This window comes from Sapajus apella, unplaced genomic scaffold, assembly GCF_009761245.1.
Source record: "Sapajus apella isolate SASKATOON/1434 unplaced genomic scaffold, GSC_monkey_1.0 scaffold18, whole genome shotgun sequence".
In the NCBI taxonomy this organism is placed as follows: domain Eukaryota; kingdom Metazoa; phylum Chordata; class Mammalia; order Primates; family Cebidae; genus Sapajus; species Sapajus apella.
Window position 1 is genome coordinate 23,614,060 of NW_022436958.1, and position 26,885 is coordinate 23,640,944.

Below are 26,885 nucleotides of genomic sequence, written 5' to 3' on the forward strand. Positions count from 1 at the left end.
GCCGTCAGGGCTCTTTAGGAACTGTGGGTATTTCAGGATGTGTCCTCTTCTTTCAATCTCCTTCCTTCTCAGAAGGCTATGTTCCCTAGGCTTTGCCTGCATGCACCATGAGTGTGGGTATGTGGCTAAAAAGTTAACGTAAAGCAAAATATCCAGTTTCTCTTCAGAGCTGTAGATTATTCAGAGTGCTTGCTTTATGTTAGTGAGTCCTGAAAATGCCGGGCCTTTGGCTCTGTCTCTTTTTTTATCTTTTCTTCTTTAGGAGTTCCTTGCTCTGCTTCCCAGGACTGTACAGAATTCTTAGGAGGATATGCTCTTGTGAAAGCATAATTCTACAGAGCACCACGAGGGGAAGGACTCCACCTGTCCTATAGGTCTTTGTAAATCAGGTGCCTAGCCCAGTGCCTGATGAATGTGTGACGGATTTGTCAACAGTGCTAAATAAAAAACGTGGAATGAATGGATGGATGGATGGATGAATGGATGTGTGGGTGGATGGATGGATGGATAGATGGATAGATGGATGGATGGATAGAGTGAACTGCCAAACAAACCCTGAGGGACAGGTTTGAGATTTTAGAATTTAACCACGTAACTTTATTTATTTATTTTTTCTGTTTAGAAATGATAAAAATAACCATAGAAAATGAAATTCCTTTCTAAACCATGCTTCCCCACCAACCATGCTTGGCATCTGCCAAATAACCCCTGACAACAGTCTGTCATTTATCTTCAAGTGACTTGCAACATGACTACCACATGAATGGCAGCCAGCGTGAGGAAGCACTGGAGGTGACTCGGACACATACCTCCATAGGTGGGGATGGGTTTTTACAACAAGAGAAATGGTGGCAGGGAAGGAGCAGTTATTATATTTGTCATGACAAAAGTCCTCACTTCGAAGATCTTTTCCTTCCACCTTCCTTTTCTCTCTCCTCCTGTCTGCTTGTTCTTTCTCCTCCTTTCCACTGCTTCCCAGAGTCAGTTAAAAGTTTTTCCTCCCAATACCTTTAAACTCTGAAAAGTTCTGCTTCTTTAGCAGAATTTAGTATGTCCATTCTGAGACTCTCATAACCCTTTTACCATAAGCAAGGAAACAACTAAAATGTATTTAGCAGAAGTCCCGTGAGGGTCCAGGCCTTATGTACTTCTTTCACATAATGCTTTACAAATCTTTATTTATAAGCAAATTAAAAAATATATCATTCCCTGAGTACTTATTTAAATTATTTTTACCTTTGTGTAGATATTTGCAAATGTCTCCACCACCTGACACATAAGAAATCCACTTATGAAAATTCTTCCGTGAGGCCACCACAGTGTTATCATGCGCCACCTGGACAGAGTATTGCAGCGGGCCCGTGATCATCTTCCTGTTACAGTGCCACCTCAAGGAAACGAGGGTGGAGTCACATTCATATAAGCTCAACGGCTGCTCTGGGGCGGAGAAATTCAGGCCCAGGCAACCGCTGCCTCCTATGTTAAAGAGGCCATGGTTTGAAACCCATTTCCACAGCATGTGCTTGTTTGCTTGCTTGCAGTTCTCCAGGGTCAGTACCGATTTCCCTGCTTGGATGCATTTCTCGAGACTCTCGCTTTGGATAACAAATATCCCTTTATCTGAAACAAAAATTAAAGATGTGGCAGGAAACTTTCAAATAGCATTAACTAGCGTCCTGAGGATCTCAGTGTGCATATCTAAGTGCGAGATGCCACAGTTGCCAGCCATTTCCCACAGGTCTGAGCAGGTCCACCTGAAGGGCTTTATTTTTATAAAACAGAGGAGTTTCTTGGGAAGCATGAAAGGGCTTGCTGGAGTTAATGGCAGAGCTCTGATCTAAGACCTCATTGGCCATATAGGAACAAGGGTTACCTGTCAATCCACTCAGGTCTGTTACTGACAGAGAAGGTGCGCTTGTACAATTGGTTAGAGAGGAAAATTGGTAATAACACTCAGGGCTCCTGGGGAGGGACACTGCATGCCAATGGATATGACAACACTGGCTTTCTCAGACAAGTGCTTGAATGTTAGGAACACAGCTGCTAAATCAAGAGCCACTGAATGAAAATCTCTACCATCAAGTTCCTGCAGAAAATCAAAAGGCTATCAGTGAAATGCTGCTTTGTGATCTGATACAGGATTTAATGCTGGTCAGAAAACAATGTTTCTCAGGAGTACAAGGGTGGAGGGGGGGACCTCTTGAAAGACTCTTAGCAGGAGATGGTTTGCTGGGTGGGGCTGGCAGAAGCAGGTAGATGCCTAGGGCACTAGCTATGGCACAATACTTCGAAACATGAGAGGTGATGGAGCACCATTACAGTAGCAGAAACCAGAGGCCACGTGGATGGACAGAGATAGCAGGAATTTTGTGACATGCCCCTGAGCTCTCCTCCCTGAAGCAGGAAGAAGGAATTTGGATGAGTTTCCTGTGGAAAAGCCGGTGGGACCCAGGTGGGGAATACATGTTAGCTGTCAACTTGCTACCTGACTTTACCCTAGTTGCTGGCCTGATTTTACCCAACCTGCTACCTGACTTTATCCAAGTTGCTGGCTTGGGAAGCACCTAGTACTCAGCAGTTATGAATGTGTTTTCTCAGAGGCTTTTTGAAGATGGCAACTGAGTCTCATTTCTTTGGTCTAAGCATGGATGTGGTGGGCACATGGTGGAAATTCAGTCAGTGCTTGCTGTTGAAACATACTCGCTGCTTTGGCCTCTGGCTGCTGAGGTCACCTCGGTTCATGCCTGGTCAGGCCCAGGTGCTCTTTGGTTCTCCATGAGCTAGGCTTCCCTCTTCTATTTTATTTCCTGTCTATTCTTCAGAACTCTGAAGGGACATGATAGGGTTCCCTTGAATGCCTGGGGTTTAGGGCAGGTCGTGTCATGGAGGGCAGAATGGGAAGGGGCAGAGGCCTTGTAGAGGTTTGGGACAGCAGGACGGGACTCTTCATGGATCCCTGATGGAACAATGCTTCATTCTGGTAAACATTTTTGGTTTCTCCAAAGTTAGCCTGAAGAGAACTGATTTACAGTAACCAAAATCACTTAAGATACTGTTACAAAAATATTGTCCATGTGTTAGTAAACGCTATACCTCATTTAAGAATTGGTGACCTTACTTATAGCCACAGATTTGAGGAGTTGAATTAGTTATCAGAGAATTGCTTTGATCACTGTACATCAGAGCAAAAGAGAGGGGGTGGGGTGAGGAAAGTAAATGGTTTTAGGGAGATTTCATTTAGATCAGGAAATTTGTTTTCCTAATGAAGGCCTTGTCTTCATGGTTATTAGTAATAGTCATTCAAAGTCAAATCCACCTCTCATCAATGCAATATGGAGTCTGATAATTCACTTTCTGTCCAACTCTCCTTTTCATTTTTTCACTCCTGGGTTGAATGTTCACCTTAATTTCTGTTGTAACCTACTAATTACTTTCTAGCTAAACTAGAGTTCCATTAAATTTTCATTAAAGGATTATTTTACTATAATGAGTTTGTAGTTCAGCTTCTACCTAATATATATGCTCAAATAGATTGTAAGCTCTGCAACTTATTGACTGTGCCTCAGTTTATACACCTCAGATATGTGTGTAGATGACATAGCTAGTGGTTGAGAGCTCTAGAGTCACATAGAGCCATCACAGACCCACTGTGTAACTTTGGGCAGATTGCTCCATCTCTGTGAGCCTCATCTTTCCTCTTTAAACTGGGAATATGTATGGTACTGACCTCTTATGGATGTTAAAAATATTCCACTGAATAACCCATGCAAAGCACACCACAGATCACCACGAAAAGCCTCAGGAAATGGGAGATGTCATTATTACTTTATCCCTCTGACTTTCTGATTCTTGATCTATAGATCCAGCTGTAAATCTGGCTGAACCTACCGAGTGCTAATCTCAGTATCCCTCAAAGGCTTCTCCTCTTACACTGTTAGCACAAAAGCTTATTTCTACTTCATCTTCTGCAGCACACAGTAGATGCAAACATTTAAGTTTTAAACAACCCTGAGACACCACGCTATCACCTTTTATGGAGGAAAAATACTCTCCCAACAGCCAGATAACAAAACATTTGCCTCCTTTGTTCAAACACATGTGCAATTTTGAATTAAGAGCCTTCACCTGTTGATTTTCTGCATTACCTACCTGTAAAGTCTACACTGTAGGTTTTTTAACAGGAAAGAGAAAAATACATGGTGTTGACAAGCAATGTGTAGATCGGGGGATGGGTGGTCTGTGAATTAGTGGACATGAAAATTACACAGCTAACATTTGGGGTGAATAAATATTGTGTGGGGTGGGGGGATCTGAAACCGGGTCTTGCTCTGTCACTCAAGCTGGAGTGCAGTGGCACTATCATGGCTCACTGAGGCCTCAACTTCCCAGGCTCAATTGATCCTCTTACCTCAGCTTCCTGAGTAGCTGGGATTACAAATGTGTACCGCCATGTGTGGCTAAATTTTTTTTTTTTTTGATAGAGACAGGATCTCAATATATTTCCCAGGATGGTCTCAAACTCCTGAGCTCAAGCAGTCCTCCCACCTTGGTCTTCTAAAGTGCTGGGACTACAGGTGAGAGCCGCCATGCCTGATCAATAATGCTTTTAAACTTCCAAATTAATCAGAAAAAGTGTTCAGAGAAAAAGAGTGGCAGAAATTGGAACTCCTGTAGTCACACCAGCAATCACAAAAGTACCTTTCCAAAGCAGAACATATTAGACACCCCTAATCCACTGCTGCCTAATTTTGGGGTGCTACTTACATTTCCATGCCAGCTGCCTTTAGGAAATAGCTTTAGAAAAGTTCTTCAGAATGTGCCATAGGCAAGTAGCTCTGGTTCACCAATAATAATCAACATGTTACCTCCAAATATACTAAGTTAAAAAATGACTTGAGCCCATTTTTCCATTAAGTTATAACAGAATATGATCCTAGCACTGTTAATCTCCATAAATTCACTGAAGAGAAAATGATTACTTTCAAATAGACTGTGAGGAGACTTAATATAGGTATCAATATTCTGATTGTTATTATATACACATAATGTCTCTAACAAAACTATAATGTGAAATTAAGCCACCAATCCTTAGTGTGTTTAGTGGCTGGATTTTTTAAAAGATGGAAATCAAATGTGGGAGGAATCAAGATTGATTATACATGTCAAGGACATCAGTTCTGCTTGAACACTGATTAAGTGATTAATGAAGTACTGCCAGAATTACTAAATCTCATTTCAGGAAAATGTTATTATACTTCCCTTCATAATTATAAGTTTAGGAGGAAAAATGGGATTGATTTATTAGAAGTAACTTATAAGCTAATTTTTAAACTTTTTTTTTTTTTAATAAGATTCATGGAAGACAGTGGTTCTACTTTCCATTTCTGAGTTCCCTGAGGAGACCATTTCAGATCCACTCTTTGGCCCCATAAGATAACGTGTGCTCTTCTAAGGAGTGGGAGGAGAATGTTTCATTGATCAACTGTTAAACTGAAATTTAGGGTATTACCTTTATGACTACACATGGAACATTCATTCATTCAACTAGCTTTCATTGGATGCCAGCTACTTCACAGACACTGAGTAAGATACTAGAGATAGAGAGAAATTATTTGTCTAAATATCTGTCCTTTGAAACTGTATATATTTGTTCTGGAATCATGGGAATTTGCATAGCTAATGAAAAGAGTTCATAAGTTCCAAAGAAAACATTATAATTGCATTTAAAATAAGCCCTTAATGGTGGGACGAGGTGGCTCACGCATGTAATTCCAGCACTTTGGGAGGCTGAGGCAGGCAAATCACTTGAGGTCTCTACTAAAATACAAAACTTAGCCAGGTGTGGTGGTGCATGCCATATTTCCAGCTACTCGGGAAGCTGAGACACAAGAATCACTTGAACCCAGAAGCGGAGACTGCAGTGAGCTAGGATTGTGCCACTGTATTCCAGCCTGGGAGACAGAGTGAGACAGTGTCTCAAAACAAACAACAGCAACAACAAAAACAAAATAAGCCCTTAAAAACAAGTGATACCACTTATAAGTGGGAGTCGAACAATGAGAACACATGGGCACAGGGAGGGGAACAACACACACTGAGGCCTGTAGCAGGGGCAGGGAAGGGAAAGAATCAGGACAAAGAGCTAATGCATGAAGACGATGGGATGATAGGTGCAGCAACCCACCATGGCACACATTTCCCTATGCAATAAACCCGCACATCCTTCACATGTATTCCAGAACTTAAAATAAAATAAACAATTATTTAAAAAGCTTTAAAAACCAAGTGATAACAAATCAGAGAAAGAAAATAAACCAAAATTTAAGACACTGAACTGGCTCTTCAACTGATGTCACATGTGAGGTGGACAGGACCCCTCAGCGTCCCCAGACTCTGACCAGGAAGTGTGCACACACACATACTTGACTACTTTCAAGGGAGGACGAAGCAGGGCAGCGCTGGAAGGATGATGGGTGTGGCAGAGGAGACTCACTTCATCTATAAGCCCAGAATCATGAACTTCAGGGCTGGATGGAACTGTAAAGATTATTTAATTGAGCCATTCTTTTACTTTTTTTTTCCAAATCCATTTTTGTCTTAGAAATTTTATATCTACCTACTCAATGAGGACCATATTTAGTCCAGAGGTAGCTTTATTTACATGCATTCATTTATAAATTAGAAAGAAGAAAATAAACTGCTATAGATTGTTGCCAAACATTTTGAAGTAGCTGACTTGAAATTTCAGACGACAAACATCTATCAAGTGCTAATATGGCATGGTTTGGGAACCCGGCAGATAGAAGGGTATACATGTCATAGTGTTTGCCTGCAAGGAAGTTACATTGTCTCGGGGAATCCCTGAAACACACAGAAAAAGTTGTAACTTAATGCCAAAATATATTTTGACATAGGACATATAAGCAAAATGGGGTGCCATGAGGTTGAAGCCTAAAGCTTGGGGCCGTTATTGCAATTTGATCTGTCTGTGTGAACAGCACAGACTGGAGGTACCTACAGGAAGTTTCTCCTGAGGCCCCTGCCCTTGACCTTCTGCACCCCTTCTGATCACCTCTCCCTGCCTTCGGTGTTCCCTTTAGCTTTAGACAGCTCTTCTCTTAGAACTAGCTGAATGAAGGTTTGAAGTGTTAAGTAAGATAACATTTGTACTGTTAAGCCTTTGTGAAGTTTCTGCATTTTCAACAAAAGCCATTTGAAAGAAACAATAAAACAATAATTTTAATGGTGCCATTTTAGACAAAGGACTTTCTGGTATTCAATAAATTACACCAGGAAGGTGTTCACCTAATCCAACTATACACATAAAATCAGTCTTTGTACTGCTCCATTAAGGGAACTGGAAGGAGAAGTTCCAGTGCATGGTTCACATCAAGTGCAATGCTTATGACAAGCTATTAGAAAGCCGCAGCATGCAGACTGCAACCCCATTTCAATCTCCTACCCCAGTCCTGTAGGTTTGAAATTGCTTCTACTCCATCTACCCACAGAGCTAGTGCTAGGCTCACGCACTTCCTGCCCTGCAGCCTCTCTTCACTCTGTCCATCTCCTTGCTGTTCTAACAGTATTTTGGTTTCAGCAGGGATGCAGTCCAGAAGAAAACAGTGAGGGCATCTCTCCTCTGCAACCAGTCTGAAGGTTAGCAGCTTCTCTCTTGAGATATATTGATTTTTTCCAGCTTCACAAATTTGGGTTTGTTTCTATCTGTTCCATCTAGTGAACAATGGATTCAGAGCTGATTGTGTTCCTAAGATTACTCTGCAGCAGGAAAGGATACTGTAAGCTGCTGAATCAAGTCCTATTCATGGCCAAGTGATACAGAAAATCTGGTTTCTTAGTATGACCTTTCAAACCAGTAAGTGAGGAGCTTCCCAGGCTTGCTGCAGGCAGCATGTGCATGGTTCTTCAAAGAACAGGTCCACAGAACAAAGTGAAAAGTGGGCCAGACCTTCCTACCCACTCTCTGTATGAAAATGTGCATTTTATCTCAAATTATCTGAGTTTCTGTGTATCTCTTAATCTGAAACCATTGAGTTCCTGTCAATTGCCTTCTGTTAACCAACTAAAGAGTTATCCAAGTACATTTTTTAGAAACCTCTTTGTCTTGTCTCAGAACTTCCTCCTCTTTCCCTGTCCTAGCATTGTCCTTATGTCTGAGACTTCTTTATTCTCCTACAGCTTCTGAACCTGGATAATCACCATCTCCACAGGACTGTGGACCCCTCTTGCTAAATCTTTTTATGTATTCTCTTCCCTTTTCTCTCTAATCTCTCCCAATCGCCGCTCCAAGTTCCAGGAGGCACACAATACTCTTTCTCACATGTAGGAAAAATGAAACCCAGCTTAATCAGTGCCACTGAATTGCAGTTTTCTGAGGCTTCAAACTGCCTATTACCAACCCCTGTACCAGGAGGGGTTAACCCTTTCAGACTGTCCTTGCCACTCCCTGCCCACTCCTGTCGCCTCCTCTATCCTCCTGCTCTGTCCTCATTTAGCAGTTGCTGACACTAGCAGAAAATTTTCTCTCTTCTGTGATGCTTTGCTAGGCCTCTGTGTCTTACCAATGAATTTTTAAACTGAGTTGAAAACATTTTTCTTCCTTTTAGCTTTTAGTCTATTCTCCCATCATTTTGCCTTTATTTAACTGGAAAGTACCTAACAGACATTAATGGTGTAAAAAATCATTATTCATAGGAGCTCTGTGATTATCTTATAGACTGTGTTGAAAATATACCATCTCAATCACCAGGGAGCCTCATTACAAAGTGCAAGTTAGGGCAAGACACAAAAAGACAGAACATTGCTAAGATGTCCTCACAAATGCCTGCATACTAAAGCCCGGTGGGGATCGGGGGTAATGATTCAAAGACTGGGTTATGAAAAACAACAAAGCCAGAAAACAACTCCATCATCAACCAAAAGAACTCTGGAAATGATGTGACATTACTGAAAACAAAAGTGTTTACACTGAGCTATTCGTCTTAGCTGCTTTGAGAGTATGCCCATTCAAAGAAAAAATATTTACTAAAGGCAACGTAGAAATGTAAAAAAACAACAACTTTTAGTGGTAGATAGAATGTTAGTCCCTGTATCAGTTTGCTAGAGTTGCCATAACAAAATAGCACAAACTGAGTGGCTTCAATGACAGAAATGTCTTTTCTGGCAATTCTGGAGGCCAGAAGCATGAGATCAAGGTGTGGCAGGGTTGATTCCTTCTGAGGGCTGTGTGGGAAGGATGGGTTCCTGGATGTTGATATTCACTCAGGGTGGCTGGCAAAATATTACAGAAAATATTAGGGAAAGTAATAGATTATAGTCTCAACCCTTTTAGAAGGCTGTAAGGTTTTATTGGGACAGGCTGAGGGTAGCCAGTCCATTATGTTAGAGAAAAGATAGAGACAATAAAAGGCTTTCCCGATTTGCATCTGTTTGCCCCAGAACTCTTTGTCTCCACTCTGTTTACTCATGTAAACTTTGTCCTGGATGGCCCTCTCAGGGGGGAGATCAAAGCGGAATTACCTGTTAATAGTGTTTACTCTGGGCTCAGAACCTAAAACTTTTGTCATTCGTAAAACCACTCTTTTAGCCATGCTAATTATCCACAAGCATGTTGGCTTAAAACCTCTGTTATGAAATATTTTACTGAATAAATGTGTAGATGTACAGGGGGTCTTGGTCGATTGGTTGTATTACGCCCTCTGAAAGCAGCCGATGACCATCCCTAGCCAACTTCAATCACTGAACGAGGTATGAGAGTGCATTTATTCATCTGCCATTGAGTCAGGGTCTGCAGGTCAGACCTCTGCAGCTGGTGGTAAACGTCTCACCTGGATTCTCTCCTTGACCCCTAGATGACCAACTTCTGTGTTCTTCACATCACCTCTCTATGCACATTTCTCTGTCCAAATTTCCCCTACTTATGAGTATACCAGTCATAATAGACTAGAGCTACCCTAACTACCTCATTGTAACTTTTTATCTCTGTAAACACCCTATCTGCAAGTAAGGTATCATTCTTATATGAATTTGGTGGGGGGAAATGAATCAAATCATAACAGTCCCTATCCTTCTTATTCGGGCTGTCTACATCATTTGCAAGGTCCAGGGTACAATGAAAATGTGTGGTCTTTGCAGGACATGGGGAAGTCAAGTCAATCTCCTTTTCCCATGGGCCCACAAAAGATTGCAACCTCTGAACTATAATGTGTTTGGAATATAGTACCTGGATTGAGGATAGGTGAGAGGTTCCCACTCAGCCCTCATAGAACCCACAGAAGTGCTACCAGTCCAATGGTGATGAATGTTGCCTTGCACTGCCCCGAAATGCCACAGGGCATCCACTCCTAGGCCCCAGGCCTCCAGTCCCCCAACTTCAATGCAACCTGGTTGCCACTGTGTGCAGAAGGCAGCAGCAATTGTGGGGAGGAGGCAGCTGAGAATTCATCCCAGAGAGGTAGACAGGGGACACCAGGAAGAATTGAACTTAAACTGAGACTCCAAACCTCTGCTTCAAGTTTCGTTGTCCCATTGAACATCACGCACAGCACAAAAATTCAAAGATAGAAATGATTACAAATCCCAAGACCCCAAAACACGGAGCATTAAATCCTAAGTGGAAGGACGGCCTTTCTAAGTATAGGGTCCTGCGTAACTGCACTGGTTACATCCCCATGAAGCTCTCCTTGTTTGCAGTTGAACAAGGTTAACATTCTGGAAAAAAGACCTTGGCAAACTACAGAGCATGTCTTTTAGGGCAGAACTGCTTAAAACTAGAAGAGTATCTGCCTTGTTTTTCCCATCTGCACAATGGGTTTAATAATAATGCTGGGGCTGGGTGTGTAGTTCACACCTGTAATCCCAGCACCTTGGGAGGCTGAGCCTAGAGGACAGCTTGAGACCAGGAATTTAAGACCAGCCTGGGCAATGTAGCAAGACCTCCTCTCTACAAAAAATTTAAATGTTATAACAAAAAAAAAATCAATAATAGTGCTGGCATCACAAGATCCTGATAAGGATGATCAATTCATAAATATTAATAAAAATAAAAGGAAACCTGAACTTTGAACATAAATGGTACCAAACAGCAGCAAAATTAAACAATTTTGATAGTTAAATAATCAGAAAACCTTTATATTTTCATAATTGAAACGTTCTCAAGAGCAGAATACCAAAAGCTAGAAGTGGTAACACATTTTTATTTGCATATTTCTTTGGAACCATAGTTGTCTGGAAATGTGGCTATGACTTTTCTGTTTTGCTTAGCTCTGTGTCACAGAACCCAAGTTACAGAAATTCTAATCATAATTTTCTAATTTTCTTGAGTGGCTTTATAAAATATTTTTCCCTAAGTGACTTATTATAATGTCTATATGATGTTCTCTCATTTTTTTTATGAACAATAATATTTATTTTTACTTCGATCAATTCAAAATACAATTTATGCTCCTAGCTATTTATTGGAACATCTCAAAAGGCTCTCAAGGATAATTTCTGTAAAAAATGGAGGGAAGGGTTTATAAATGTTTAAATTGATTACTTTGATAGATTACATCAGGATTTGCTGCATTAGGATTGAGTTCAGAAGAGGCAACACAAGGGGATCATTTCTTCAGAAAACCTGATAAAAATAAGCAGATTGTTAGGTCAAAGAAGGAGAGATGCAGGAACAACTGAAAGACCTGTGTGGCCCCATCTTTCCTGTCATAGGCTTAGAATGTGCATTGTGTAGTATCAGTTACTGTGACAACCAACAATAGGAAAAGAGTTACAGGCTTAATGAGAAAGAGTAAATAGGACCAGGAAGACTGGACATCTATGCTGACTCACAAAGGCTTGCCAGGAAAGGAGCCAGGCAGAGAAAGTGCGATGAGAAAAGTTTGAAGGAGAGGAAATGCTGAGGGATGACGAACAGAAAAGGGTGAAATGGAGTCAAGATGGCTAGCATGATGCGTGGCCAGGAAGGGCAGCTAAACCACTATCTGATCATGCTTTTACTGAAATTCCATGTTTGCATTATTAGTGGAGTGGCTCATTGCCTGGACATCAGAATTGCCTAAAACAATACATAAATCAGTAGCTTTGCACATTTCTGCTTTAGGAAAATATCACTCCCATATGTGGAAGGAGGGGTTTGGAAAGGGAGGAGTTGCAGAGAGCAAGAGGTTGGCCTCCTGTTCTTCCTGCTGTGAAACTAAATTGCATGTTCCTGTCATGTAGCGGGATACAGAATGAATCATACCATGGGGTCACAAGGCTATTCAGGGATCTTTTGCGTTAGTTCTGAGTACTTGGTTCAAATCCCCATGCTATAAGCTCCTGTAGGCACAAGTTATTTAACTCTTCTTCATCTGTAAAAGAAGGGTATGTATTAATATTGACGGTCTGTTTTGGTGAGGAGACAATGTGTTGATGTAAGTAAAATAGCAAAGAGTAACCACTCCCCAACTGTTAGAAAATACTAGAAGCAGTAGAGGGGCATTTTTACCTTTGTATTAGAAACAGAAGCTATGGAGAAAATCTCAGGGCTAGAGCTTCTCCCCACTGCTGCTTCCAGGTAGTGGCTCTCGTAGCCCTCTCTCAGAACCTCTTCCAGGTGGCACCTCCACCCTTTCCTTGCCACTGGGGCCCTCTGCCCTGAACCACTCTTTCCGCACATTCACCATGGCTTTGATACCAGCAGACTCCCCACTGTTCTCCACATCTCAAAACCACTTCAGCTTCCACACAGATGACCCAACACTCTGGCTCAATGCTTTACCCACTGCAGGTTGTGGCCCATTTATAGTCATGAAATCAACTGAACGTGTCATGACTAGCAAGACAAAACAAAACAGAATGGAACAGAGGGAAATGTAGCAGCATGTCATATTAGGTAAGGGTATTTTTTAAATGAAACATTGTTTCAGTCATACATATGTAGACCTATATGCTGTGGGTTGTGATGTAAAATGTATTTCTTACTGTGGCTTGCTGACAAAAGAGTCGCAAGCTCTACTCCAACTCTAGCTTTGTTCTGGACACTGGGTTTCTTGACCTCCTCTGCTGAGAGGTCTCCACTTTGGTGACCACTCCTACAACCACATCTTGGATCTGGTCACTACTAAGAATGGGTCCATCTCCAAAACTTGGAATTTGCACTCTTTAATCACTAATTCTCATATTCTGCAACTTTTCCTCATCTTCTAACTTTCATTAACTGTTTTCTTTTATTGTTGTTTTTTAAATATATATATTTCCTCTTTTTAAACCCTGTTTCTTACATCCAAACTTTCTGCTCCTCAATTTTCCTATTGGGACTGACTTAGCTCACCTTTATCCAGACGGTTTTTTTTTTTTTTTTTTGCTGCCCTCCAGAATTACCCTCTTCAAGGTGACAAGAAACCCCCTCCAAGTCCCAAACTGAACATGGCACTTCTAAATTTAAACGTGTGGTCTGGTTCCCCTTTGTGCAAACCCACAAGACCCTTCTCAGCAGTACCCAATTAACTCAACCAGGCTGTTTCCAGAAGCAGGGTACTTCCAACCAAACTCTTCCTCAACTCTCTCATGCTTCCACATATAGACATGTCACTGCTTCCTGTTTTGCCTGGGACACTATTCTGGTGTTGTACTCCATCCACAGCCCCAGATGAAGCAACATCCATCCCTGTGTGCACCTCCTGCCCCTACCATGGTCAAGTAGCCAGGGGAAGGCCTTAGACTAGAGGGCAGAGCACAGAACTGGCTAGCATGCTGTGAAGAGTGTAACTGGATCCCTATACTAGGAAATTAAGGGACTCTTCCCAGAAAGCTAAGGGAGCTACAGAGGAAAGTTCTGCTAGTCAAAGCCAAAAAAACCAGTCAACAGAAAGGACAACCAAACAGGAACCACCATAGAGCCCCAGAGACAGAGAGAGAGAGAGAGAGACAAAGAAGAACAAAGCAACTGCTTCATGTCAGTGGCCAGTTCCTGTTTCCCAGGAGGCCTGGCTGCCCAGAAGGACCTGTCCTGGGTCCCCCCTTGAGATCCTGAGACCATTACAACCAACTCCACATTTGCCTGAGTGACCTTCAGTGGGCCTCTTTCCTTGAATCCAAAAGAGCTCAGAAGGGAACTTTCAGCCCACTGAACTTTTGCTGTTGCCTGACACGTGATCCTGTGCCTTGGCACATAAAATATGTGTTCCCAGGAATGCTCAGTCTCCTTTTTCCTATATGGCAACTGCCTACTTATCCTTTAGGAAAACAAATGTCCTTTGATGAGCCTCCAGCTCCCTAGACCAGCGCCTCCTCTGCATGCCTTCAGCACTTTGCTCATCCCTGGTTATCATAAGACCGCTCTTGCTATTTTGTAATTGTTTGTGTTTCTATGTCTATCCCTGGACTCTCACCCTCTTGGGGCCAGTGTCATATCCTACTCATGTTTTTACCTCCCCAGTCTGGAGGTGGGTAGCAGATTCTGTTGGTTCCCTCTTTATACTCCCTCACCTGGAGCTCACTCACCTGCAGACAGTCCCGGTGTACCCCCATGGACTTCCTGTGACTCTCTGCCTGAGTGTTTCAGGGATACCAGGAGCAGAAGAGAGTGAATACCCCAGGAGTGACCCTCAGTCAATGAAAGGTGGGAGTTGGTAGATGAATACTTCAGCTTCCTGCCCCTTGGGGGGTTCACTGAGTTCTATACAGTTCCTCAGAGTGTCCTTTGCAAAACCGACCCTCAGTAGCCTGTGGTGGCTTCTTCCCTGACTGATCTCATGTCCTCACTCCTTTACCATGCTTTCTAGAATCACCTCCTAAAAAAAACTACTTGCACCCTAATAAAAACATGTCTCAGGAATTGCTTTTAGATGAGCCCAACTAAAACAGGGAGATAAAGTGCACAGTGCCTGACAGACAATGAACAACTGAGACCATCAGCTCCTACCCTTCTTTCCATTGGCATAGCATATCAAGAGACACCCTGTACACCCCACCCTGTTTCACTTTCTTCTCCCCAGACAGGACCCAATGGCAAGCACACTCATTAGCACCCTCATCTCCTTGGTCGCTGGTCATTTAGAAGAGTCTACCCTGAGAGTTCCCAGACACTGACACAGACTTGGATTCTCTCCACTCCTGCTCTGGAAAGTTGAGCACTGCAGAAGCAAACTCTCCTATGATATTAGCTGGGGACCATTTCATATTTATCATTTTTTCAACCCTCATCAAACTTCAAAACCCTTTTACTTGCCCCCGATCATTTCCTGTAGCAATGATTATTTGCTGCTATGAATGACTAAGCCCACCTTTCACCAGGATGCTCCACCCCCTTCTTCGTTCTTCCCCCTGCCCTTTTTGTATCTGGAGTACTTGAGTGAGTGAAGTTAGCATGTCTTAGCACTTGCTAGAAGGGCTCAGATTCTGATAAGGGAAAACAAAGCACAATCAGGCTCCTTGGAATATCCAACTAGAGCAGAGATCCCCAGCCTTTATGGCACCAGGGACTAGTTCCGTGGAAGACAATTTTTCCACTGGCTGGTGGGGTGGTGGGGTGGGGGATGGTTTGGGGATGATTCAAGCACATTACATTTATTACACTCTTTATTTCTATTATTATTACATTGTAATATGTAATGAAATAATTATACAGCTCACCATAATGTAGAATCAGTGGTAGCCCTGAGCTTCTTTTCATGCAACTAGATGGTCCCATCTGGGGTGATGGGAGACAGTGACAGATCATCAGGCATTAGACTCTCATAAGGAGTGCATAACCTAGATCCCTCACATGCACAGTTCACAATAGAGTTCATGCTCCTATGAGAATCTAATGCCACCATTGATCTGACAGGAAGCAGAGCTCAGGCAGTAATGTGAGGGATAGGGAGTAGCTGTAAATACAGATGAAGCCTCTTTTGTTTGCTGCCTCTCACCTTCTGTTGTGTGGCCCAGTTCCTAACAGGCCATAAACTGGTAGGTGGCCCAGAGGTTAGGGATGCTTAGATAAGAGGTAGGAGATGAGCTTCAGACCCACCAAGTACAGTACTGGGCACAGGTTAGTAAATAATTGTTACAGGGATGTCAACCTGTCAAAATGGTCTGGATTGGCCAGAGGAAGAGGGGATCATGGTGAGAGGGCAGCAAAAGAACAACACTTAGATAAGTACTATTACTAGCTCCATTTTACAGATGAGAAAACTGAGCTATTGACAGGTTAAGTAACTTGTCCTGGGTCACACAGATGGTAAATGGTATAGTCAGGATTTGAACTCAGACAGTCTAGCTCTGAAGCCTGAGAATGTAACTACTATATCATACTGTATCTACTGACTTTTGAATACAGAATTGTATTAGTCCGTTTATATGCTGCTGATAAAGGCATATCCAAGACTGGGAAGAAAAAGAGATTTAATTGGACTTACAGTTCCACATGGCTGGGGAAGGCTCAGAATTATGATGGGAGACAAAAGGCACTTCTTACATGGCCACAGTGAGAGAAATATGAGGAAGAAGAAAACGCGGAAACCTTGATAAACCCATCAGATCTCATGAGACTCATTCACTATCATGAGGATAGCATGGGAAAGATCGGCTCCCATAATTCAATTACCTCCCCTGGGCCCCTCCCACAACACTTGGGAATTCTGGGAGATACAATTCAAGTTGAGATTTGGGTGGGGGCACAGCCAAATCATACCAAGAATTATTGATAATTCATTGGAAAATCAGCACAATACAATCCATCATCTGCCTCCCAAGCCTGGCATGCTTATAATACATATCAGATATACAAATAATACATATCAAACAATTCAGATAAAAAAATACTGTATGTATAATCTGCTGTGCATTATTACATAGCCATTATTAGTGGATAGGAAACTAAAATGAGTGTGTATTTTTCTCTCAGTTGTTCTGAAACATGTGATGTCAATCATGGCGAAAGTGAGTCCATGTGATACAGTGAACATAGTGGTAAACTGAGGCACCCCACAACATGGCTAACTACATGGCAGCCATACCTCAATTTGCACATCTTTAGAACAGAGGGCTGGAGTAGACAATGTCTTAGGTCCCTTTCAATGTTAAGGTTTTGTTTTTCCATTTTGTATTGACAGGAAAAACTTGACTTCAAACCTGTCCAGCCCACACTAGAAATTCTACTGATGCAGGTGACTGGGGTCAGGGAGGGAGCCTGTATGAGGACTGGTACATAACATCTGTTCTCCTTGGAAAATCAGCAGCAGCATTTTCATAACTGAAGAATCTCTGTGCCAACTATGTCAACCCTTTCAGATTTGCAAACTGCACTTGGAAGTTACAAGAGCTAGCAGATGGCTCTAATTTCAGAGTACCCTTGACTGCTAAAAAGAAGGCACTGATGAGGATTTATCTCAGGCCAGGATTTGGGGCTGCTACATATAGAAGGGATTAGCCCTTTGCTGGGAGGATCACCAGCACATGCTCTCTGTGTGGCCCAGTCCAACTTCTGTCCTGTGAGCTATGCACTGTTCTACGACCTAGTGCCCAGGCAAACCCCACATTTTAAAATGCAAAGGAATAACCACTGCATGGTAAACCTAGTGGGAAGGAAGACACACCACAGGATCAGATGTGCATCCACAGGAGCAATTTTTACTGAATTGACCAAGAAGGTAAGAGCATCTCTGACTTTGGTCACCTTAGAATAAGAATGGTCTTGTTCTACCTGCTCCTGATTAAGCCTCCAGGGAGCTTAGGAAACACAGTCTCGAAAAGATTGCCTCAAAAATGTAGACATATTCTACTGAGGAGGAAAAAATGTGAATGCAGATATTGATCACATCTTGTGTTACCCCTTCTTTCCAAACTTATCTCTAAAGGCAGAGAGGATGGAGGCTGTCTGGAGGCTCCTTCTGGCATATTTAACTCCCTCCTGTCCCCCTCCTACTTGCATATATGGACTTCCGCCCTTAGCCACAAGCTTCTCTGCCTGAGGTGCCCATTCTCAAATGCAGGCCATGCAGGCCAGAAATCTCTCCTCCCATCTCTTTACACATCCCTTTGAGTCTCATGTGTGGTAGGTGCTCAATAAGTGTTTGCTGAATTGATCCATGTGCACACGAGTGTGTTTGGGGAATAACTTAATTCTCAGGGTTCCCCTGTATATACCAAACCCCATTTTCCACTGAGAGAGACTAAGGCACCAAAGCTCCGCATCACACAGCTCATGGAGCCACTGAGGCTCCTCTCCCTCACCTGGTCTGATGTTTTCAGGCGGGGCATGGTGGCTCATGACTGTAATCCCAGAACTTTGGGAGGCCGAGGTGGGCAGATCAATTGAGCCTGGGAGTTCAACAGCAGCCCGGGCAACATGGCAAAACCCTGTCTCCACCAAAAATACAAAAATTTAGCTAGGCGTGGCGGTGCACACCTGTGGTGCAAGCTACTCCGGAGGCTGAGGTGGGAGGACCCCTTGAGCTCAGGAGGTGGAGGCTGCAGTGAGCAAATATCCCGCCATTGCACTTCAGCCTTGGTGACAGAGTAAGACCCTGTCTCAAACAAAACAAAACGAAAACCCACAAAGTTTTCTTCTGAAAGGGGTGGACTGGGGAGGCCGGGCTTGGGGTCAGTCTGCGGATATCAGCTTGCTTTGCAAGGGGACGAACTGAGCCATCTTTTTGCCATCATTTACCCGAGATGTGGTCGTCCCAAATAAGCAGCTCTCGGTAAGTTTCCGTTTTGAAACTTCTCCGACCCTCCTTTCCCGGGCTGACTCCGGGTGCCACAATCTAGTGGAGTTGCCGGCCAGATCAAGCCCTGCCCCCGGTCCCTCCAACCCCGCAGAAGCCAGGAGGCTGCCGGGCCACGGGAGTGGGGTGCTGGGCCCAGACAAGAGGCTGCAGGACACCACCCCCGCCCCATGCTCTGGACTCGCGACACACGAATCCCCACAAACGCGGCCGCCCTCGCCCGCCCGCTTGGCCGCTAGCTTCGCCGCTTCTTCTTCTCGCTCGACCACCCGGCCCTTCTCCCCAGCGTACCGAACCAGTCCCCGGTCCTGAGGAGACTCACCGCGCCACTCCAGGAGCCGCTCCGGAGAGAGCGCCTCCGCCACGCCCTCGGCGCAGCCCCGCGGTGCCCCCAGCAACAGCAGCAGCGGCAGCAGCAGCCACAGCAGCATCGCTAACCACTGGGCTCGCCTGGCGGCCCAGGTCCCGGGAGCGCAGAGCCGCGCCCCAAACACCAGGCCCTGCGGCGCGGAGGCGGACCCGCGGCCTCCCCCGAGCCCCACCCTTCCCGGGACCCCGCCGCCCCCTGGCCCTGGAGACCCGCTCCGCCACCCCTGCCGCCACAGTGAACTGACACTCGGGGCTCTGGGCTGGGACGCGGGGAAGTCACGGAGGTTTTCCCCGCCCTGCCCTCTGCGGCTTGGGGAAGGCGGAGGAGGGGGGGGTGGGCCATCTGCCCATCCCAGAAATTCCTGCGCGTGGGGTGAGGACGGGAGCTGGGAGGCTGCCCGGGACGCACTCTCCGCTCCCCCCGCTCGCAGTCCCGCTCCCTCCCTTCTGGGGGAGGCCGGAGAGGAGTTGGGGGTGAGCGATTTGAGAATCTCCAGGACGTGGAGCCTGATATCCGGGTTCGCAAACTACCCAGATTCTGGTAAACGCCGCGGGTTTGCAGCCGGCAGCTTAGAGCGAACCGAGCTGCTCCGCGACCCAGGCGCTTTGGGAGCGCCCTGTACTTCTCTGAAATGTGGAGCGCTGGAGACCCCTGAGGGCCCACGCCTTGGTCTCCACATTCCTTGCCCTAGAGTAACCCAAAGATTCTTCTATTGTTCAGCTCCTTCGGTTTTGAGGTAACCTCCTGTTTCCATCTCCTTTGATCCCCCAAGCCCCGCAAAGTAGCGGGGGTCCCTATTATCCCATTTTACAGCTGAGAAACCCTGCCCAGGAAATCGAAGTGCTTTGCTCCTTAACCCAGCAAAAGTTAGTCTCTAGTAAGTAGGACAGCCCGGGCTAGAATGTGATCCTTCTAACTGTCCTTCAAATAACCAGCAGAATGCTGGAAGCGTTTAATATTCTGAGAACAGGCTCATATAAGACCTTTCCTCAGCGGGACCTTGAAACATAAAACGGGACCTTGAGTCATCAAAACATAAGTGGGTGGGGGGAGGGCAGAAAGCAGAGCCTGGAAGGAGATGCCCATCAGGGAGCAGGATTGAGGGTCAGAGCCAAATGGGGAAGAAGGGGAAGTGGTTGCCTTGGCCACTGCCTTAACAAAAGGTGCTCAGTGCTGCAGGAACCTCAGAGAGCCTCAGAACTGTCTGTCCGAGGACAAAAGGGGAAAGCGTTTATCCATGGACGTTTATCCTTCTCTGTTGATAAGGGAGATCCTAGGGTTATTAACTCCTCTGCACTCTTCTACAGCAGTGGTGAGTTTCAGGCATGGTCCCACACTTTGCCTCTGAGAAGCCCTGGGGCTGGAAGCTGCAGGTACACAGCATGGCAAAAGGTGAGGCACTGTCAGGTTGTTTTTCAGGGGGTTGGGGACCAAGGAGACAGCTAGGGGAAACAGGCTGTAGAGGAGGCTGGAGTAAGAGGTGGGTTGGGAGGATATGAGAGGTTGTAGTGTGTGTAGAGTCTATATATCATTACACGTAGAATTCAGCATTCCTGCTTGAAAACATGCAGAAAAGAGATGCTTTAACTCTGGTAGATTACACAGACTTCAGCCACAAACTATGTATCCAGCTCTCCTAAGGCCTCAGAACTACACTGCTATGAGAATACCCCCACAGTATTATAATAGAAGACCTGGCCCTGCCCGAGCATGTGTTGCAGCAGGCAAGTGCAATGCATGTGGCATAATTAGGTCATAAAATGGGACACTGATTCTTATCTCTGGTGAAGTCCAAGGTAACGACAGTAAAGGTGAGAGAGACTAGAAGGAGTCAGACTGGTCATAGAGGCTTAAATGTCTTCAGATAAGGTAGTGGGTATTGGGAGGAAGTGGCTGTTGTAGGATGGGAAGAAATTGTGAAAAAAAAAAAAATTATACAAAGGTTAGAGTGAGAACTGCATGTATGGGAGAGAGTGAGGCACGTCTGGCTGAAATAAAGGGCAGCCACTGGGGCACCCTGACAAATGAGGACAGTTGCTGGGACATTGGGCTACCTCCCACTGCCTGTGGACCAGGGTGAGTTGTTCACATGCTATGGGCCTGTTTTAGTCTCTGTAATGAAGTGGGGAAAACCTCCTTTGATCCGTAGCAGATACTATTCTGAAGTAGCAGAGCTGGGACTGTAAGTAGGATAAAAAGGGAAAAACAAACCTTATTTCGTCTTCAGAGCAATTAGTATAATGAAGAGAGGTGATGACAGTTTCCTGGCCTACCAACCCCATATTGCCTATTCAATCATTAGAACACTCAGAAAAGAACTACTTTTTAAAAAAGAAATCTCTTCCTGAAACACTGCAGCTTTGAAATGGAAATCTGTGGTAAAGAGCTTTTCAGCCTTCAAGAAAACGACCACCACCCATATTCTGGACTCATGTGTGTTTCAGGTTCAAGAGGCAGTGTAGGGTAATGATTAAAAGAGGCAGTTCTGCTACTTACCAGCACACCAATTAGTTTCCCCTAGCCTCAGTTTCCTTCTATGTAAAATGGAGATAATAATATTTGCTTCATTGTGTGGTTGCATTAAATGAGGTAATGTATGCAGAGCGCTTCGCACAGAGTCTGACGCACTGTAAAGTTCACCTCTGGGAGCTGTGGGTGTATGGGGAGGGAGTGAGGAGCAGAGAGCAAGAGCAAAGCTCAAGAGCCATGCTGCAGAGTGGTGTGCTATTGGTAATTATGGCTCCAGACTGAGGAGTACAAAGGAGCACAAGCAGCTGGGGAGCATGGAGGGCAGGGTTTGGTGCCGGCTGGCATTTGTGCAGCTTCCCATTGCTTCCCTTCTCCTTTGGAGTTGAAATTCATTATTTATCTCTCACCTGAATGTGAATTTCAGGAACTTAGTCATCTCTCAGTCTCTGTTGAATGAACAAAGGAATGAAAGAAGGAAGGAATGAGGTTGAAAGAAATACAGTAAGCCCTCACTTAACATCATCTATAGGTTCTTAGAAACTATGATTTTAAGCAAAACAACGTATAACAAAACCAATTTTCTTTTTCTCATCAATGTAATAATGAAATCACATTGAAGGAAATAATGTTATTTGAGGACCTGCTGTATGTCGTTTCACTTAAAATTGCAGTTTCCAAGAACCTGTCAGTGACATTAAGTGAAGACTTACTGTATAGTGTATGGGGTCATTTAAAACTTGAGAAAAGTATTAAAGCTTAGAATTGTATTGACAGTGAAAAAAGTGGGATTTAAAATTCAATGTGTGGGTTGTGGTTTGGGTCAAAATTAACAAAATTTTTTGAGCACTGTGTGAATTAGTGTATCAGCAAGAAAGGGTGAGGTCCTGATTTGTTGAACATTTACCCAAGGGACTGTAGACCCTGAAAATTTGAGACAGGCCTCAGTTAATTTAGTTTATTTTGCCAAAGTTGAGGACACACATCTGTGACACAGCTTCAGGAGGTCCTGACAACATGTGCCCGAGGTGGTCAGAGCACAGTTTGGTTTTATACAGTTTAGGGAGACATGAGACATCAGTCAACATATGTACGATGAACATTCGTTTGGTCTGGAAAGGTGGAACAACTTGAAGTGAAGAGGGTGGCTTCCACGTCTTAGGTAGATAAGAGACAAATGGTTGTATTCTTTCGAGTTTCTGTTTAGCCTCTCCAAAGGAGGCAATTAGATATGTATTATCTCAGTGAGCAGAGAGGTGACTTTGAACAGAATGGGAGGCAGGTTTGCTCTAAGCATTTCCCATTTGAGTTTTTCCCTTTGGCTTAGTGATTTTGGGGGCCCAAGATATTTTTCTTTCACATTCCATGCCTTTTCTTTTAAAAATCTTTTAGAGGCCAGGCGTGGAGGCTCACACCTGTAATCTCAGCACTATGGGAGCTTGGGGTGGGCAGATGACCTGAAGTCAGGAGTTTAAGATCAGCCTAGCTAACATGGTGAAACCTCATCTCTACTAAAAATAAAAAAATTAGCTGAGTGTGGCGGTGCATGCCTGTAATCCTAGCTACTCAGGAAGCCAAGGCAAATAATCACTTGAACCTGAGAGGCAGAGATTGCAGTAAGCCGAGATCATGCCACTGCACTCCAGCCTGCATGATAGAATAAGGCTCTGTCTCAAAAAAAAAAAAAAAAAACTTTTGGAGAAAATTAGTCTCTGGTGTCAGTTTTGTCTTTTTATCTGATGTTTCATAGCTAGGATGGTTTATTCCTAGATAGGTATGTTCCGAGTTATTAAGAAAGCTCATTTTTAGAAGGTTGTGAAGTCCGATGTCCTGTGAAGTGAAAATAGGAGGAGGAAAGGAGAACAACAGCAATAAACAAAAGAACCGTTTTGGAAAATTGATGTAGGCCACATTACTCTGAAGTCCATACATCAGCAGGCAGGTATGAAAGTGGCTTATGTATGTAAATAGGTTGCTGTTATTTTCTTCTGAAGTTTAAGTTGTCTAGCTTCAGTTTGCAGAGCTTTACGAAAACACATCTTAGTTTTCAGTGACTCCAAATTAGGAAAAATGGTGGGGAAAAGGAAAAAAATTGAAAATATTATTTTGAAAACTTGTAGCCAAAAAGAATTAGAATTCAGATTCTAGGCAAGACTAGAATCTAACAACAGGCATACTATAGTTTTTAAAACACAATTTTTCTCCCTCCAGTTTCTCATTTTTAAAGACAAATCATGGTAGGACTGATTTGCTTTATTATACTTGTTCTAATTATTTGTATACAGTGCAACAAGAATAATTATTTTTACATAGGCTTTTAAATTGTCTTTTAAGGAATCTCAGATAAGATGTTTTTAAAGCTGAGCCCATTCATGAATTAATACCTGTGAATTGGGTGATCCTTTCCTCTTGAGCTTCCAAGATAAATTTGGGGCTCATGGGCCTTTTACTTACCATAGGTCAGGAACCCTGTACAAAGAAGATATGAGACCAGTTTCCCCAAGCGCTTTTATTGGCTCCATAAGTCAAGTTTGATTCCTTAAAGGAAAGCACACCATTAAAGACTTGGTAAAATAACCAGTTTCTCTGATTGTGTCCTGTTGAAAAATGAAAACAGATTCTTATTGCACTTACGCAAATAACTATATTGCCATAATTAAGAATACTCACAAATAGTTTTCAACTTCAAGAGAAATCAGGTAAAGAGAAACAAATATGCTCCAAATTTTGTTCATAAATTGTTAAAGCTGTTAATAGCTCAAAAGAAAAGTTTTCTTGACTCTGAAAAAACTAAAACAAAGGATCAGCAACATTTAAAGCAAAAGTCAAAAAGATTACTTTAGTCTTCTATCAGTTCAGTTTACAGTTAACTCCTATTCTGCTTGGTATTCATGAACATTACAGCTCTCCATGGGAGTCCTGAATTTTACTGTCACAATCTCCAAAGTCATCAGAAACCTGCATTTTAACAGGTGTTCACCTGTTAGAGTTTTATAGTGGATTATAAAACCACCTCCTGAAGAGGTCCAAAACAAGACATTGTCTATGGATGACAAAAATTTTAGGGCAGCCATAGTCAAAGACACAATTGACAAGGAAATTTGTTACCTCTGTGGCACACAATAATTTAACATAACAATTGTAAGTATTACTGATAATGTACATTAAGTCATATCAGAATTATAGGAGTTTTTCATGATTTTGAAACACATGCCAACAACATGTTTATATAAATACAGTCTTAAAAAAAACCAAACACCATTTCATATTTCACAATGTTTCCTGTATAATTTTTATACCAAATAATCCAAACGATGTCATTTTTGGACTTTTTGGAACTTAATAGCTTAAAGGATTAATTAGGTTAGAAAAAGACACAATTTATAATTTGATTTTGAAAAATTTGTCAAATATCAAAGGTTTAAAACGCTTGATACTACAAAATAAGATCATTCATTTAACCAACGTGATAAGGATTTCAAAAAAGACAAAAACCTTCATTCTTGGAGAAAGGAGACTTAACATTCCAAATAATAAGCTTTAATAAAAACAGCATGAAGCCAATTAAATTTGTTTTTTGAAATTTTATAAACAATCTATAAAATTTTAATCTTGACTATAAGATACAACTTTCATAAACCTTTTATAAGCTTTATTGAGGAGTCAGTTAATATTTCAAGAAAACCTTGTTAATTTGACATAGGGGCCCATATGCTGGTCTTGTATCAGTGTGCCTTTAACATTAATGATTAATTTATAGAGAAACTGAACTTATTTTATCTTTCAAAATCAGCTCTTACAATCTCATGTGCCCACCTTTTCCATCATAGTCCCTGGTCCTTGATTTGAAATAGCTTAAATTTCTTACCCTGTGTCTCAGGAATGCAGTTTATTTGGATTGGCATCTCCTACTGGGCCTGAAAATGGGACTTTAATTGCTATCAGTGTTTAAAATGTAGTAGGAGTTTGTGTCCTTTTTAGACCCAGGAGCCAAAGCCCTGCAACTCAGTATCACAAGTGCTTTTAAAGTGCATACAGAGAGATACACGGATGTAATAACTTTAATTTAAAAAAATAATTTTGTTATTTTTCCTAAGCAAACTGAAACTTAAATAATAATATGACAACTTGATCATATAAAAGTTTTCATTTGTTTTTTAAATAAATCCTCTTGTGACTTACACAGACCATTCATGCATAACATGCTTAGACTTTCTGGTTTATCCTGAACATCCCTCTTTCTTAAACAACCAGTCATTTTACTCTAGGACTAAATTGACCATACAAGATTCCTTCTTATATGAAATTATTTCCCTTTAAGCATTGTTATAAAAAAAGAAAACCTCTCTATTTTATAACTTTCTTTACATCTCCTTTATTTCCTGGTTCCTTTTACTTTGTTTTATACATGATCTTTAAATAAGCTTTGAATCAGATAAAAATTGTTTATCTTTTTTTAAAGGACACATTTTTTTTAAACAATGTTTTCCTACAAATATATTTTTATTGGAAAATAGCCAAATAATGAAATATCTACTATTTAATCTAACTTTAGATTCTAAATTATGATGAGTTTTTCTACAAGTATTTATCCTATTACCTTTAACTAATAATTTCTTTTCATCATTTATCTAGATTATTTATAAAATCTGTGATTGTCATTATTTAAAGTTATGGAACCACTATTGCAAAATTGTAACTCAGACAGTGAAAAAGATTTGACCTAACTGACTTCGTTTTGCTTCTAACCTCCAAGCTGTCCTATTCTTTCCTGGACATAGGTCAAACTAACTTTGGGAGGAACTTAGTTTATAGTTTAGCTTTGAAACAAAGACAATAACAGTCCTTTCCCAAAAAAACCTACTGCCTGTGGAATAGACCACCTAAAGCCACAAGATTAGAAGATATGGTAATCTTACTAAATTCAAGATGTAGCTATTTTTGTTAAATCAATATCAATATCTTATATATTTAAGATTACTCAAGCAAAGATCACTCCAATTTGGGCAGAGTTTATAGTTTTGTCATCCCTATGCCAATTTTTGACAACTTACAGTATTTAGCAGGGATAAATATGAAATTGTTTGATTTAAAATGTATGCTGGCAATTCTTAAGACATTTCTAATATCACTTTACCAATAATTTTAAAGCTAACTTATTTATTTAAGATTTTACCTAAGTTATGTAAACTTGAGAAAGCATTTGACTAGCCTTGACCTTATAAAGTATTTGATTCAAATGCTTTTATTTTCTTAAGCCAATTAATTAGAGCTCTTTTATGTATTTTCAGTAGTGAAACATTGTGTACACAATACATGAATACATTGATGTATTAGGCATG

At 42.3% G+C, this 26,885-nt stretch overlaps 1 protein-coding gene across 7 annotated transcripts in view; it reads right to left on the reverse strand.

The window, feature by feature from the left end:
• The window catches only part of PLA2R1 (phospholipase A2 receptor 1), a 138,534-nt gene extending 119,158 nt beyond the window's left edge, over positions 1-19,376 (reverse strand). For 3 of the 7 annotated variants that reach the window (XM_032286504.1, XM_032286503.1, XM_032286502.1), the window contains exons 1-2: positions 19,030-19,375; positions 1,237-1,620 (exon numbers count right to left, since the gene is read on the reverse strand). In XM_032286504.1, the coding sequence (XP_032142395.1) occupies positions 1,237-1,620; positions 19,030-19,138 (493 nt within the window). In that variant the 5' untranslated portion in view covers positions 19,139-19,375. Of the gene's footprint in view, positions 1-1,236; positions 1,621-19,029 lie in introns of all 7 variants that reach the window. The other 4 variants (XR_004271332.1, XM_032286501.1, XM_032286506.1 and 1 more) reach the window with 3 other exon arrangements.
• Between the last annotated feature and the right edge of the window lie 7,509 nt (positions 19,377-26,885).